The 15736-nt window shown below is 42.8% G+C and overlaps 1 protein-coding gene across 1 annotated transcript; it reads left to right on the top strand.

The window, feature by feature from the left end:
- Positions 1-11572: 11572 nt before the first annotated feature.
- Positions 11573-13086, top strand: LOC108108286 (palmitoyltransferase ZDHHC6). Its single transcript, XM_017216289.2, has one exon. The coding sequence runs from the start codon at positions 11601-11603 to the stop codon at positions 12927-12929; it is 1329 nt and encodes a 442-aa protein (XP_017071778.2). The 5' UTR covers positions 11573-11600; the 3' UTR covers positions 12930-13086.
- The last annotated feature ends 2650 nt before the right edge of the window (positions 13087-15736 follow it).

Genomic DNA, 15736 nt, shown 5'->3' with positions numbered 1-15736 from the left:
ACTTGAGATGCGTCCGTGTCAGCCCGGAGTGGTAATAATTTAGCAACTAATTAAGCGACGGAAATGAGGAGGAATAATACGGAGATACATATGAGGACAGACATGGACACAGATTTTTACCCACCTCATCAGCTACACACATACACACAGCTATATATAATACATATAGATCCAATCCAAAATGGCGTAGATACACGCACACATAGAGATAGCTTTTCCAATTAAATTTATAACTTATTTATGATGGCAAGTAATCTTCTTTGGGCATTAGGAGATGTAATAAAAATGATTGAAATATAATTGAGAATTGACATAAAAGCCAAACAAACACACACACACACATACACAATCATCCCACACCATTTACACATACATATAGACACATCTAGCTTATAAAATCCTGTCGGCTGGCTTGGCAGGCACTTACAATCAACGATTACCTTTACACCTGCCATTGTGAAAATAAGCCATAAGCGGAAATTACATCAAAAGGATATTGTTATATCGATGAGCAGCCATCGAGGAGCAGCTAGAAGGTAGCAGGCAGCAGGCGTCACAGCTGTAACCGAAAAGCAGCCAAATAGCTGAGAAAAAATAAAGTATGGCAAAAGGTGCCATAAAATAAATAACACGACGAACCAAATAAACATTTTGGCAAAGGCCAGGACCATCCAGAATCCGTGGCTTCCGAATCCAGACTTCAGACTCCAGAACGAATCCAAAAACTTCCATGTGCCATGTGGCTGGCATGTGTGCTGGGCTCTCTGTGTGTGTGTTTTGTGGGGCGGATGTTTGGCATAAAATAGACTTATCCTAATGAAAAAAGTCTCGCAGGCACGTTAAGTAAGATATGTGATACCAGGAGGCGATGTGGCAATGTTCAGAGGGATGTGGCTGCTCTCTCTGGCTGAAAAGTGGAACCTGAAGGCAATCTTTAAGGCGTCGAAACGTTAAAAGTTAGGCCTGGCAATAGTGAAAGCTAAGCGGCTTATGGCCCAAGCAACATTGCCAAGCACAAGGACATTCGAGAACAAGGTAGAACAAGGCCTCTTAAAGATTGCCAATGGGTGTAGATATCCCGGACTCATTTGCTTAGTTTCCTACGATACGATAAGAATTTAAATTGAAATAGTTTTTTTTCTCTCTCTTTTCTTTGCTACGGTAGACATAGCCCAGGGATGACGACATGAAATTCGTGTGTTCCTATTTCGACTAATTTTGTAATTTATGCGGGACCCACAATTTACATAGGCAAATGAATGGCGTAGAGAGGAACGTGCAGAACCCTCTGGGGGCTTTTAGTTGTATTAACTTATGTTGATGGCCAAGAGATAGGTTTAAAAGCAGGTAAGTATCAGCATTGCTCGCATATTTTCGACTACCAAGAAGGCATAAAGAATTCACATCCACGATGCGGCTGTTTCTGCTACTGCATTCCTTATTTTGGGTCAATTGGTGGAGCATCGAAACTTTATAGCTATAGCCGGTCAATGGTCTCTGCCCATTTTGCGCCTCAAAAGACCACTTGAAACCTCAAGGACCCAAGGACTCGCGAACCACTCGCTTCATTTTGTCAGCCCTTTGTCTTAGCCTGCGGTGAAATGTTTGCACTGGGCATTGTCATCTGCAGGAGACGGGCAAAAGCCAAAGGAGTCAAGTGTTCATTATGCTCGAGGATGCCGCTCTCCGCTGGCCACTTGAGCAGTGTGAAAAAGTGGAAACCATAGGACTCCATGCACTACGAAAAATAATTATGATTTTCTTCTTGAACTTTGTAAGTTTTGGATTTTTTTTATGTAAAATGAATTTAGAGTGTAATTATGGGGAATTTCTGATGATTTCTTAAGGCCTTCTTTGCCAATATTTCTTGTAATTTAATAGGAAAATCCTCTTTCTAGAGCAAACAACCTTTGAAAATGCTTTTTATATAATAATCTGCTGAAGTTAGTTGGGAATTTATGGAATCAGAGGTCGTTAAAGAGGAAAACAGTATGTCTTTATAGATTTAAATTAATTTTTGATAGTAAAGAGTTTACTCCCATTGCCTTTTCCTTAAACGTTGTCAAATCCACTTCGTATTGGGCCCTTTTGTACATTTTTTGTCCAAGTGCCTCGGAGGCTGACAGCCTTCCTCCTAGATAAAACTGGTAAATAGAAAGGCTGCAGATGCCGCAGCTGCTGTTGCAGTCGCATTCCGTGGTTATTGTTGTGGCTGCTGGTGGCGGCAGTCCTCGAATTCTAAAGTGGCCGGGAAGTTGCGACGTCTGCAGATTGTCTGTTTGATTATTTGAGTAGAATTTAATTAGCAATCGTGGGCGGTGGCGAATTTAATGCATAAATCAAATGACACTGGGTACTGTTTTTTTTTTTTTTTTTGGTAGATTCATGAGTTAAAAGGAAGCGCCGGCAGGCAGTACGGCGACCTAATTGCCAAATGACCTGCATTCGGGCTCAAGATACAAGGCACAAGTGGCTGGCCGGATTCGGGGAAACAAGCGGAAGAAACAGCTGAAAGGCGAAAAACAAACAAACAGGAGGTAACTTTGTCGTTATTACCTTTTATTAACTGAAAAGCTGAGGGTCTGATGGGTTCCGGTTCCCAAAAGGGTGGTCGGCCTGTTGAGATTCAACCTTTAAAGTGGGTGGGAATTATTTAAAGCATTTTACGTATTTCCATGGGGGACAGTCCACCATTGTCTTTGACATTCTTCGCTGAAGGGTATTTCCAACTTCGTTGCTTGAGCTGCTGGCAGCTGGCTGCTGGCTTCCACCTTTTCATTTCTGGCTCGCGGCATGTTTTTCATTTTCCTTTTCAATTACCCCGCCGCGACGTTCAGTTGGCGCATTTCTCATATATTTTTTTTTTTTTTTTTGGTCTGGGCCAGGGATTGTTTGTCTAAAAGGGAGGAGAGATGGGTCGAGCAGGAGCCAGGATTCCGGATTCAGGACTCAGGATCCTGGGTCCGCTGCTACTCCTTGCACGGCTGCATGCATTTAAGTCTAATTGGGAGGCTGCATTGTGTGCGATATGATATTTCGCTTCGTTTCGGACTTTAGCTCGGAGGGGCTTTAGCCTAAGCGCCTCAGTTTAAGCCTTTTTCAGTTTTCAGCTTTCAGCTGGAGAAAACTTAAAGCCACCAGAGGGTAGCCTACCATAGGCATTGGCAGTAGGGCAATGTAATAAGGAAATGGCAAAGGCAAATACAAGGGAATTAACTCAAAAGTAGCACGTAAATATCGAAAGTAGGAAGTGAACGTTGCGAGGCCGCCGGATGTCGCTAAAGTGCTCTACTTCCGGTCGCTCTGTTTACGGTTATTGCCCGCTCATTGCTCGTTGAGAGAGTAAAACGCAAGGATAAATAAAAATTGATGGCCCATTTGAATGGTCTCTGCTCTGATTCAGAGCAGCAGCAGCAGCACATGTACATATATCTCAATCTGCAACATCTAATAAAGCAAATTTTCGTTAGCTCATTAAAATGGCCATCCTGGGCAAAAGTGCCGCCGCCATCGCCTTGTGGCTGTGCATTGCGTACTGCGGATGCAATAAAGTGCAGGATTTATGTGCCTGCCAACCGGCAATTGAATTAAATTTTCCAATGCAGCCACAATCGCGTCTTGTGGGTCGAATTTTGTGGTTGAAAAGGGTAGGGAAGAGGTAGGGTGGCCAGCAAGGACGAGGACTGTCTGCAGTAATAACTGTAATTTTTGGCAAATGTGCACGTCCTTTGCCATCTTTCCCAAGCTCGTCATATGCAACATGGACTGACTATCCCTTCCCATTCGTGTGCAGTCACATTACAATATGCTTTTCGGCTCTGTACTTGATATTTATGCCTGCCTTAATATATGCACACACGACCGGACACCCCCCCTCAAAAATCTAAGTAATATTTCTTAACATCTCAAAAGGGTCCTTCGTACGAGTATCCTGGTTTTGTCATCTCGATGTCGTTGCTCGTGGAGAATGCATAATGAATTATTTAGGCCTGGCCCATGACAATTTATCGTTGCATGCATTGGCATTAGTTTAACTTAATTATGTGCTCAACGAATTGAAATTAGTTTCTGACCTCGCTAGCAGGCTTTAAGTCACTTTTATAATTACTTTAATATCCCAGCCAAACTAAGCTGTGAATAGTAATGAAATGAAAAAATATATCTATAAAAAAGCAGATCAGAAAAAACATGTAATTAAATATGCAAACTAAGTGACAATGTTTCTAGTTATTAAAATCGAAATTGTTGCGCAAAAATTAATTTACAATTTCGCTCAAGGGATTTGCTGGCGGGCAAGGAAAACGTAAAAATAAATTAATAAAAAAAATAAAATAATAATTAAATAAATAAATATAGACAGCCGGCAATCAGCTTATGTCCGAGCAGCATTTCAGTTTTTCATAATTTATTTATGCTAAAAATAAACTATTCAGTTTCCATTTTCCATTTTCCATTATTCCCCCGGTTGTCGGTCTAAATTTCTGGCCAATTCTTTAAATTTTGAACATGGCCATGGTTAGCTGGAAATAGCGGAAGCCTCCGATTTTTGGCAAGCAAATTCCATTGAATTTGCTTTCGAAATTTATGGTTTAGAAAAATGTTGCCAAAAACTAGACCGGAATGGTGGGTGGTCGCTGGCAGGGTGGCAGGGTGGCAAGGGGGTGATGTTGCCCAGTAGAGATAATAGCTTTTGATTACAGTTTATGGATGTCGCCTTTGGCTTTTGCTCTTCCCATGTCTCTATGTGTGTTTGTGTGTGTGTGTTGGCTAGAAAACTCTAGTTCGCCTCGAAAGTGGGCGGTGTTTTTTTGGTGGGCACGATGTGGAGCAATGGGCGCAATGGGCGGGCGACACAATGGCGACAACACAAAATCCTAGGATGTAGAACCTAAAAAGCCCAGGTCCTGGAATAGAAGACTCTACTGGCCTACAGTGGCTTAGCTTAGAGGAGCTAGAAATCTATGGCAGGCGTTTGCAATTATTGAAATTGTTCCATGGCACGAAATCCAATTGACTTTTATGCAAATGAAATTACGCGATTGCTCCCGTTTCCCATCGTACGTCTCGTATCGTCGTCGTCGTTCGGTTTTAGTTCGAGTAAAAGCAAAACATTGATTTTTTATTTACCGCTTTGAATTAAGTGCAGCAGCGAGAGAAAGCGGGAAAAAGCTTGGTGGTGGGAAACACGGCGAGCCACATTTTCATAACGTAAGTGAATAGAAAATTGAATCAAATCTAATAATAAATGCTTTTATGCAGCCCTTAAGCACTCTGAAAAGATGACGACAATGCAGAGGTTCCTGGCGAGGATGACGACGACGACGATGATGATGTTGTTGTTGCTGTTGTTGCTGTTGGTGGGATGTTGGGGAGGTTGATTTTGATGCTGATGGGATTGGGTCCTGGAAATAGGGTATCCTCTTTTACTCTGGGCCAGATTGGTGTCGCTCCGTTGGCCAAAGCTGCAATGTCGTCGTTGCCGCCGGCAACTTGCAGGCGAGAGTGTATTTGTGCCGCATGCCCCATTTGTCCGACACACTGATGTATTGGTATTCGTGTTGCTGATGGTATGTGTTGCCGACGCTGCTTCTGGCAAGGATGCTGCTCTTGTTGTTGTCTATCGCCAGTTACTTAAGCATGTGGCGCATCTCAAAGTTTTTGTCCATGTCCTTCGCCTGTCTTACAATTTGATTTGCCTGTCCTCGAGCAATTTAAATGAGTTTGCATTTCGCCTTTGTTGTCTGCCAGCAAAGCCAGCCAAGCCAGCCAAGCCAGCCAGTCAGCCAACGAACCAACCAGCTTGTCTATCCATCTGCTCATCCGTCTGAATGGCCTGGCCGCTTTTAACTACTTTGACTTGCAATTCATTTAGCTTTGCATGGCAAATGAAACGCACCTGGTGCACCTGTCCCGCCCTAAATGAGATGAACCTCATCCCTATTCCCTCAGCTATCCATTTTCTACGCCAGACTCACTCACTTCTCTCCCTTTGGCAACAACGTGTTGCCAGTTGCCAGTTGCCAGTCAATTTCAATAATTCAGACCATAAACAGACCGAGGAGGAGCTGAGCAGCACACAAAATGAAACAAAGCCATAAAATGAGCTGGAGAAACTTATGGCCAAATGCTGCTGCAAAAATTTTTGCCTTTTTGCCTGCTTTTATGATTATATTAGACTTTGCCAAATTGCCAGGACAAGGTGCGTGAGGTTGCACAAATTTAGTAGTTACCTTTTGAGTGGCAATTGCATTTGATGAGGGGAGAAAGGAATATGAGAAGTCAAAGAGGTATTAATCTTATCAAAGGTTTAATAAGTAACTTTCTTTTTTAGAAAATATCAAGCTAAGGTTTCTTCCTAAATAAGTTTACCTCTCTAGCAAAGGACTCCTAACTCTATAACGCTTTCTATATCCATTTGATGGAAGAATAAATATGAAATAAAAAGCATTTTATGGCAAGCCATGGCAATTCAGTTTTCAGTTAAGTTGTAGTCATAACTCAATAAAACATCTTGAATTCCCGTTTTTATATCGTGGCACTTTGGTACGATATGGACTAGCGGGTAAATACAAACTTTTACACCACATAAATTGCTTGGCATTTATATTATTTGCTTAGCATCGTTTATCAGGCGATGTCCAAGCACTCGCTATCCAATTGGCTGGCTGGCCATAGGGAAAAAAACTACGTGGCGGTGTGGAAGCTCTCTCTTCCCTTCTTGGCAGGGTTTATTTATTAGTTGGACTTTTGAAAATATCGCATATTTATATTGTATTTATTGTGGCTGCCCGTTGCCGCCTCTTGCAGCTTTAATATTTATTTCCGTTTCCGGTGCGCCATCCTTGTTGGCCCAACAACAACAGCAACAACGCCAAGTCCCTCAAGCTGCAGCTGTGTGCTCATTACTTCACTTGCGGCGTGCGTAATTCAAGTTGCTCCTCGGATGAAATGGCGGATGCAAACACACACACACACATATATATACATATACAAATACAAAATAAGAGCATAAACAGAGACAGGACACTGGCACACAGACACCGATGCAGCTGCACACAGACACTGGCAGGGCGACATTCAGGGAATGACACAGTTTTCTCGCACAGTGTGTGTTTGCATGACTTTTTATTTTTCTGTCTACCTATGGAGTGGCTATATTTTTAAGGCATTTATTATTGGACATATTTGTACTTATTATAATGGAAAAGTGTAACATTTTATGTGTGGGATGCTGAGGATCTTATTATAATGAGAAGCAGAAGTTAAGAGCCTGCGATCTTTAAAAATGTAAAATATTATACAAATCCCTCTAACTTATAAGCCTCTGTTAGCTTAAAGTCTACCATTCGAATAATGTCTCATCACTGTATTATTTTTATTTGCATTATTTCCTTGCTGGCCCCCTCGCCTGGCCTCTAAAGATTTATGTGCGAGCTGCTACTTCAAATGTAATTTACAACAGACTCTCGCCAAATTTATGCTGGCCCTGGAACAGGATCTGTGTGAATCTGAGACTGGGCCCAAATCGCAGACTCCGTTTGAGCGTTTTTTAAGAGCCTCCTATCCGCTTTGCGATAGCTAAAGAAGAGGCCGTGGCCCATGAATTCGCCATTAATAGGATAATATCTAAGTGAAAACGTTTCGCGAGGTTTCAAGATACTTTCGGAAAAAAAAACAAGAACTGATGCAATTACTAGGAAAACTGATTACCAGAACATGTCAGCAGAACAGCTTGGAGGAGACCCAGGAAATTGTCTAGTTTTCAGTCAAATGTCATGAACTGAGCCGCTCGACTTCCCCTTCGCCGAGTTCGTGGCACTTCGAAACTGACATTTGCACTTTTTCCCAGGCCCAGGCGTTCGTCTCACTTCCATCTGGCATTTTCCTTCCTTCGTTTTTTTTTCCCATCCCCTTTTGCTGTTCGTTTTGACTCCATTTTTCGTTATCCCTTTTAGATATTCATATTTTGCCATTGATGATATTTTCACTACTTTCGTATGCATTACACGTACGGCGCCCTCACAAGCCTCCCATCTATCTATGTGTGTGTAGCTCCTGTCTATATCTGTATGTATGTATATTTTCGAATCGGGGGGCCTGTTAGATCCTGAGGCAGCCTTTGGGCCGTATTAACTCCGCCCGGCCGAACATGGCGGTGTGTGTGAAATTTGCATATTTTTTGACTTAACACATCCTTCAAAAATTGCGAAACGCGTTTGCGATAGCTTTGGCATTTCCTTGACGTCTTTCCGCTCTTTCCGCTTTTCCTTCATTTTTTTTCTATCATTTTTTTCTCTCATTGTGTGTGTGTGTGTGTGGCTATGTGAGCTATCTATTTGGCCTGAACTTGCAGTTGAAAAAGTTCAAACCATTAAAGCCAAATGCCTTAAATGCCAAATTGTGTCCAATGTGCTGCATGGGCATGGCTTTTATGGGACTCCCGTGTGTTGGCCAAATTGAATTGGCCGCATTAAGCGCTCGCGTCGCATTGGGACTATATATATATATAGTTACTATATATGTGTGTTGGCCAAATTGATTCGCAGTCACTTTAATGGCTGAATTGTATTTAAATTTCATGCGGTGCGGGTTTTGGGCCCGGCTCTCAAGACAAGTGGCGCTAATCCTTGACTTTGCTGCTAATGCACGTCGTATGTCAAACACCAAAAACGTTTACCCCCCGCCGGCATTTCCCCCTCCCCCCCTCTTTTCCAAACACCCCTCCCACCCCTTATTTCCTTTTTCCAAGCCACCCGCACAAGTAACGCAATTTATATGCCTTCCTCACTGGCTTGTTTGTCTTGGCAGCGTCTTTTCCATCCTTTCCATCCTTACCCTCCCCCCTCCCCTTTGTATGCCATGCATTTTTCTGCACTTTTGACTTTTAAGCGTGCACTTGGCCAGGCTCAGAGCCTCGGTTTCAGCCTCGATTCCCAGCAGCTCCTCCCTTGAAAGCCTCACTCGTTTTGTACGCGTTGTTTGTCTTAAGGGATATATACTCTCTCTTTGCCCCATGCGAGGGTATTTGCCAGCACTCTGCCGCAGGCATTTTGATAAGAAAAACAAACTCACACACACACAGACATATATCCACAGACTTCCATAGAGTCGGGCTCAAGTGTCATTTATGCGTTTTAATGCCGGAATTTAATTTTCAAATTAAGTAAATAAGTTTGCGTAAAAAAGTTTCTATGGATACAGCCACAGCGTCTTCATCTCACATGCACAAAAGTCGCCCTTGGCTGTTCATTTCGCGAGTTGCAGTGACTCTCTGCACTCCGTAATAAACTCTTGGCATTGACGAAAAATTATATGGTTAAGTATATAAGATACCTAAAGGGCTCTGGAGGCAACTTGAGGCATAATTGAAGCGATTTTATTGCAAAAGGTTTGTTGGATTTCTTAGTAGACTGAAAAAAAGAGATGTTGCCTTTCAAAATTTGACTTTATGTTGAATTGGTAATCAAAAAAGAAGGACTACTGCCTTAATTTTAACCTAAATAAACCCGATTGGATGTTATTTCCTAAAATAAAAGAATATGTAAAGAAAGTTAATCAACAAACTCCTTGTTTTTCCTGTGCAGTTTGACTTTTGCCACTTTGAATTTATTTAGTTCCCTAGAAACCCCTTTCATTTGATAAAGACAAGATGCCAGCTCCATTTAAGCCAGTTCAATAAGCTGCTCTCAGATGTTCATCTAACTGCACATAATGGTCGATACGATACGATGACGACGCGTTACGATTCTTTGTCGTTTCTCGTCGCTTTGAAGTAATTTTCGTTACGCTTATAGATTGCCTTTGGCTCTTGGCATTTCCGGGCAATTTTCCCTGGCTATTGTATCAATTTGCAATTATGTTTCAATCAATTTTATTGCCATCTAATCTGCGGAGCAAAATAGATTGCTTTTTGCCAGTGAAACAGCGAGGATATGTTGCCACCAGCTATGGGACAGCCATGGATATGGGTTTTAAATTCCGATTGGCAAAGGTTTTCCTTTTCCTTAGCAACTTTGCTTTGGACTAGTGGTTAACAGTGTTATTTGTGAGGTGTCTTTGATCTATAAAATTTAATTTAGTTTTACAGAATTCACTATGCCTTCAAAGCCTTATTACCATTCCAACGAATTTGACACCTTTGCACCTCTGCTCCTGGCCAATTGTCACTTTGCCTTGTTAGACCCTAGTGCCGCATTGTGGTAAATGACGTCGCTTGTTAACCAAGTTAACGAGACTTGCAAGCCGCACAAATCCCCGCTTGGAGACTCATTACATGGTCATGTGCTGCTCAGCCAGCTGGGAAAATCGAAAGGGTACGAGTGGATGTACACTTTGCAGGGGGCCACACTGCATGCGAGTAATTGGCCCAAACAGCCCACGCAACTATTTCATAAACAAAATCAGGACACCAGCTGGAGGTCCGAAATATTCCGGCCAACCGATTACAAAGCCTGCTAACCGAGTTTCGGGATTGCAGAGTTGGATTCTGAAATGGGTACACTGAAAGAATGAACTTTCCATAGAACCAAAAACGTATCTTTAGGCAGAAAAAAGTTAACTTTGGTAGAAATTAAGCTTTAAACTGTAATCCAATACCTGCTATTAAAAGCCCTGAACAAAGCCAATTAGCGAATTAGAATCTGCCAATAGAAAAAGAAATCTCTGTGTAATGGAAGTGCGTTCTATTGCCCGGCATCGATTACATTTTGTCTGCGTGCGGCGAAACATTTATCATCAATTAATGGCATTAGTAAATGTTTGGGAAAGAATTTGGCGCTACCAAAATATTATTGTTATATATGCAGGCGCCATAAATAATACCAAAATACCGTTCTTTGTGCTTCGAATACACACACACACACAGATATCATAAACTTGGCAACTCGCATATTGAATGCAATAAATTTATGGCACATTTTAAATTCAATTGAATTCGTGCGTTGCTTTGTTGCCGCCTCCAACATATATATATATATTGGGTTGTATATTTCCTTTTTTTAAGCCACACACCATCGGCAAATATTGCTATTAATTCTTAATAATAATAATAGCAGCAGGAGCAGCAGTTCGAGGGAAAGTCTGGCTGTTTGTCTGCCATGATGACGACTGTGCTGGCCTGGCTGGCATTCACTAAGGCTGCATTTTATTTATGGCCTGCATTTTGCACTTTTATTGTTTTTAAATTTATTTACGTTTTTTTTTTTTTTATGATTAAAATATTTTTCATTTGCGGCTTAAGAGCAAATTTATACTCGGGGCCAGGAGTTTCACCCTTGGCTGCTGCCGCCGTCGCTGCCTTTTAAATAAGTTTTATAAATTATCGTGGAAAATTCCCCCCGTGCGGAGTTTTAAATAGTTGTGCTTTATTTAATTACACACAAAAACACCGCTGGCATTATGCGGGCCCAACAACATGTGGCCGGGTCTTTTAATTAATCCGCCATTTGGCCAGAAGCCTTTTCGATTGACCCAACCGGACATGGTTAACTACACTAAATGTGAGGCTCAAACGATTGAGAATGTCAGATGCAGTACACCCGGAATTTCCACTCACTGGATAATTACTCGATAATCTTTTCAGTCTCCGATCTTTATTAACAATGGCAAGTGGCGATTTGAAGGAGGATTTAAGCCGTCTTCTCCACTGGGGTCCCATAATACTTATGGTTCTGACCCTGATTGTCACCTGGACTGTGGTGGAAATGAATGCGATGTGGTGGACACCGGGTAAGGATCTTGGATCTGTGGTAAACTACGCTCTTATCTGGCTACACACCTTTGGCACGCTCTATCACTTTCTCAAATCCTTGATGGTGGGTCCTGGTTACCTGCCGGTCAAGTGGTATCCCGAGAGGATCAAGGACACGGAGTTCTTGCAATTCTGTACCCGCTGCGATGGCTACAAGGCTCCCAGATCGCATCATTGCCGCCGCTGTGATCGTTGCGTGATGAAGATGGATCACCATTGTCCTTGGATCAACAACTGCGTTGGATGGTCCAATCAGGCCAGTTATATTTACTTTCTTCTCTTTTTCCTATCGGCTAGTATACATGGAAGCACTATAATGGTCTGCGCCGTAGTCCAAGGACTACAGAAACGTTGGCTGGTCAGACAAGGATTGAAACATTTGGTCACGGTCCACTTGACTCCTAAAAATCTGATGGCCTGTTTAGTTAGTCTTGGGATCTCAACGGGCACTGGCTTGGCAAGCATCAAGCTGCTGTACATGCAGCTGAAGGTGCTGTTTCGGAACCAGACTGAGATCGAGAGTTGGATAGTGAAGAAGGCGAATTTTCGTCGCAATGCTTTTCCTGGTAATCGAATTAAGGCCTTCGTTTATCCCTACAATCTAGACTGGAAGGCCAACTGCCGAGAGGTTTTCTTATCCTCTGGCAATGGCATTTCCTGGCCAGTCTTACCGGGATGTAATCAATACACGCTGACCAGGGAACAGCTGGCGCAAAAGAAGGACAAAAGGGCTCGCACTCGCACCTACAAATGCGTTTATCCAGCCACAGGACACTGGTTGCCTATCATCTCCCAGGGTTTGTGGGTAACCCTTAACATTCCCTGCGCCGATGATCCTCGCATTGTCCTGCAGCCAGGTGATCTCATACAGGTGACTCGCATTCAGGAATACTGGCTGTACGGCGAAAGAGTGATCTCGCAGGAGGAAAAGGAGAAGGGCAAGAGGCGCAAGGTTGCCATTCGAGGATGGTTTCCAACCCGTTGTGCTATAGAGATATTATCAGAAGATTCTGAGATAGAGATGGAGATATTATCAGAAGATTCTGACATAGAAGATTTTAGGGGTGGAGCAGAAGCGAAGCTGAAAGAGGATATAGAAGGAGCTCTTCAAGAGACAGAGATAGCCAGTGATATTCCCAGTCCATATGAAGAGCCCGGGAAGCGCCTGCGTAAGAAGTAAAGGGTATTCTTTTGGGCGACTTCAAACCTGAAGAGAAATCCCTGTCATATGCCGCAATGAAATTGCTTTGGTCAACCGCCACATTAATCTCTTAATGCTTAATGCTTTTCAATAATGCAAAAATATAAATAAATCCTTTCGCGGAGCCAGCAAGCCAAATGAGAATGTTAATGTTAAAGTTAATGCCGTCTGATCGGCAGTAGCTGGTCTGTTTCCTATGTCCCGTAATTGAGTTGCAGGCCCGATTTTACGGTACATTGGCTTTAAAGTGACGGCAGCAGCTGCTCTTAACCAGTTGGGTGTGTGTCTGTGCATCTGCTGGCAAGTAATTTGCAAAGCTCCATTGTTTTTTTTTTCTCTTTTCTGTATCCCCCAGTTAGGTATCCGTGACAGGAAACAGGAACACACGCTCTCGAACAGGACATAAAAAAATGAAAAAAAAACGAAAAAAAGAAGAACAAACTACAACAAGGACGAACGGCATTGAAAGCCCGCTCGCGAATCAATTGAAATGCACGACCTGCAAAAGTTGAGCTGAGTCGCGGATTTGCTATTGTACTATAAACATGGTCATGCAAATCAATACAACTTCTATATCCTATATCCTCTGAATCGCTTTCTACAGACACAGATGTAATGGTGCATGAGTGAGCCAGACAAAAGGTGAATGGATTCCGTTGAATCATTAGCGTGGCGTCTATTAAATTGAAAGCCAGCCTCCTGATCAATGGATTTTCTCCACTCGAACAAAGTGAAATGAATGCCCAGGTTGGCCAATTTTCCAAAGGCATTGAGTAATCACTTACAGAAATCATCATCATCTGACATGTTTTCATTGGTAGAGCGGGTGGGTTTGGTTGGTGTTTGTAACTGAATCGGCAAACAAAAGGCATTGCTCGAGGGAAATGCCATGACTTGTGTCCAAGTCCAAGGCTGCGGCTGCGTGTTTAGCTCAAAATTAGATAAATGCAATTTGAATTTGTGTGTAAGTTGTAGTAGAGGAAACAGGCCGCTGGGAAATCAGTTGTCGTTGTCATGAGTTAATAGGCGCTGGGAATTGGCGTGGTGGAATTCTGATGGTCTCATATGACAGGAGCTCTGCATGATAATTCAATGCAAAAGAGTCAATAAATATTTGCACAAAGTGTTGGTGCGCAAGGGAGCGTGAAATGGACAGGGTTAGGATGCCGACATATGCCTCTGTTCGGGATTTGTGTGAGTTGGAGATGCCATCAGAGTGACACTAAACCAGCTATCCAGATCCAGTAAGCCAAACCACTCCAGAAAGACCATCTAAGCTGCGTGCTGGCGTGTTTTTTTTTTTGGGTCATTTGGGTGACGGCGTGGAAAATGCAAAACAAATAATCGCTTCTGGCCAGTGGGAAAATCAATAGAAAAAAGGATTTCGTTTTTATCGGACACTGTGTCTGGGGAATTGAGGTTAACATCAGGGCTGGGGCTGGGGTTGGGGTTTAGCATCCGTAGAGCAGCTGAAAAGTATGCAGTAAAAATAGCCATAAATAAATCTGCGTAAAAATAAAGCATGTGCCAACAGCCATAAACATAAACAATGCAACTTTCTGTGCCGCCTTTCGCAGCTAGTTTCCTTGTTTTGTTTTCCCTTTTCCTTTCCCTTTTTTTTTGCTTCTTCTCCCCTCTCACACTCGATGGCTCTTATAAAGCGGAAACAAAATAAATTTTACATAAACATTTGCCACATAACAAAAGGGAACTTTAATGACTTTTGTCGTTGCAAAATAATTGTGCGTGAATTTTTCGCTGCCACACACACAAATCGCTCTTGCTCGGATGTTTTTGGGGGGGAGAAAGACTGGCAGGAGTCAGTTGGCTTTCAATGTCCTGCTGGCATTTAATTTCACGGACTGTCGTCCATTTTATGCTCCGGCAACACTTTTGACTTTTATTTTGAGGCGCTTCCCTCCTACTCTCTTGTATATAAATCCCATGAATTCCATTTTAGTCTTGTTGTTGGCTATTTTAGGGGGAAGTCTGTCGTGATTGGGAAGCTGATACCAGCGCTTTGAAAACGCTTTAAGGATGCCGCTTTGTCCGCCCTGGCAATTATGTGCACTATGACGACTCGGCATTTATCTGCTTGACAATGACAAGCCAAGCCGAGCCGAGCAGGTGGGGATATACTCGTATCACTTACAGTCTGGCAGGCAGAACAAAGGCAATTATGGCATCATTAGAGCCAGATGCAGCAATTGCATCGGCAGGAAGCACTTATCCCATATCGGTAGCAGCCAGTGAGTGCCAGAGTGGATAAAAGCACAGTAGCCCTGTTCATCAGCTCAGCAGTAGCACAGAGCTGAGAACATGCCACATTCACAGTCATCTAGGGTGGACCTTATATTCCTTATTCCTTAAAGATAGATGCCAACAGCAAAGGCCCTACTCCTACTAACAACATTCGCACCCAACTTTTGACTTTAAAACTTTCAGAGATGAACTTTGAGCTAGCTGCTTAGGCTTAGCTCCACCTTTCAGCTCGATTACGGCAATCGCAATCCAATCAGAAAGTTGTAAAAATGGTAAAATGATCAGATTCACAGAGGCGCTGAAGCGTTGAGGATTCTTGGCCATGGAATCCGCCTCACTGTAGCCACATTTGAAACTTCAATTTACTGCACTCGCTTTTTGGCATGCTATAAACTCTGGGAATTGATATTGAATGCCTCCTGCCGCCACCGCCACCGCCATACCACCATCCCACTCTGATTTCCATTCAAGTTCCGCATCGCATCCCATGGCATCGCTCACTCGGCCGCGCTTTCAATCAATTC

Source organism: Drosophila eugracilis, unplaced genomic scaffold (genome assembly GCF_018153835.1).
Source record: "Drosophila eugracilis isolate 14026-0451.02 unplaced genomic scaffold, ASM1815383v1 contig_1825, whole genome shotgun sequence".
In the NCBI taxonomy this organism is placed as follows: Eukaryota; Metazoa; Arthropoda; class Insecta; order Diptera; family Drosophilidae; genus Drosophila; species Drosophila eugracilis.
The sequence above is the reverse complement of the archived record's forward strand: the minus strand, read 5'-3'. Positions and strand labels throughout refer to the sequence as shown.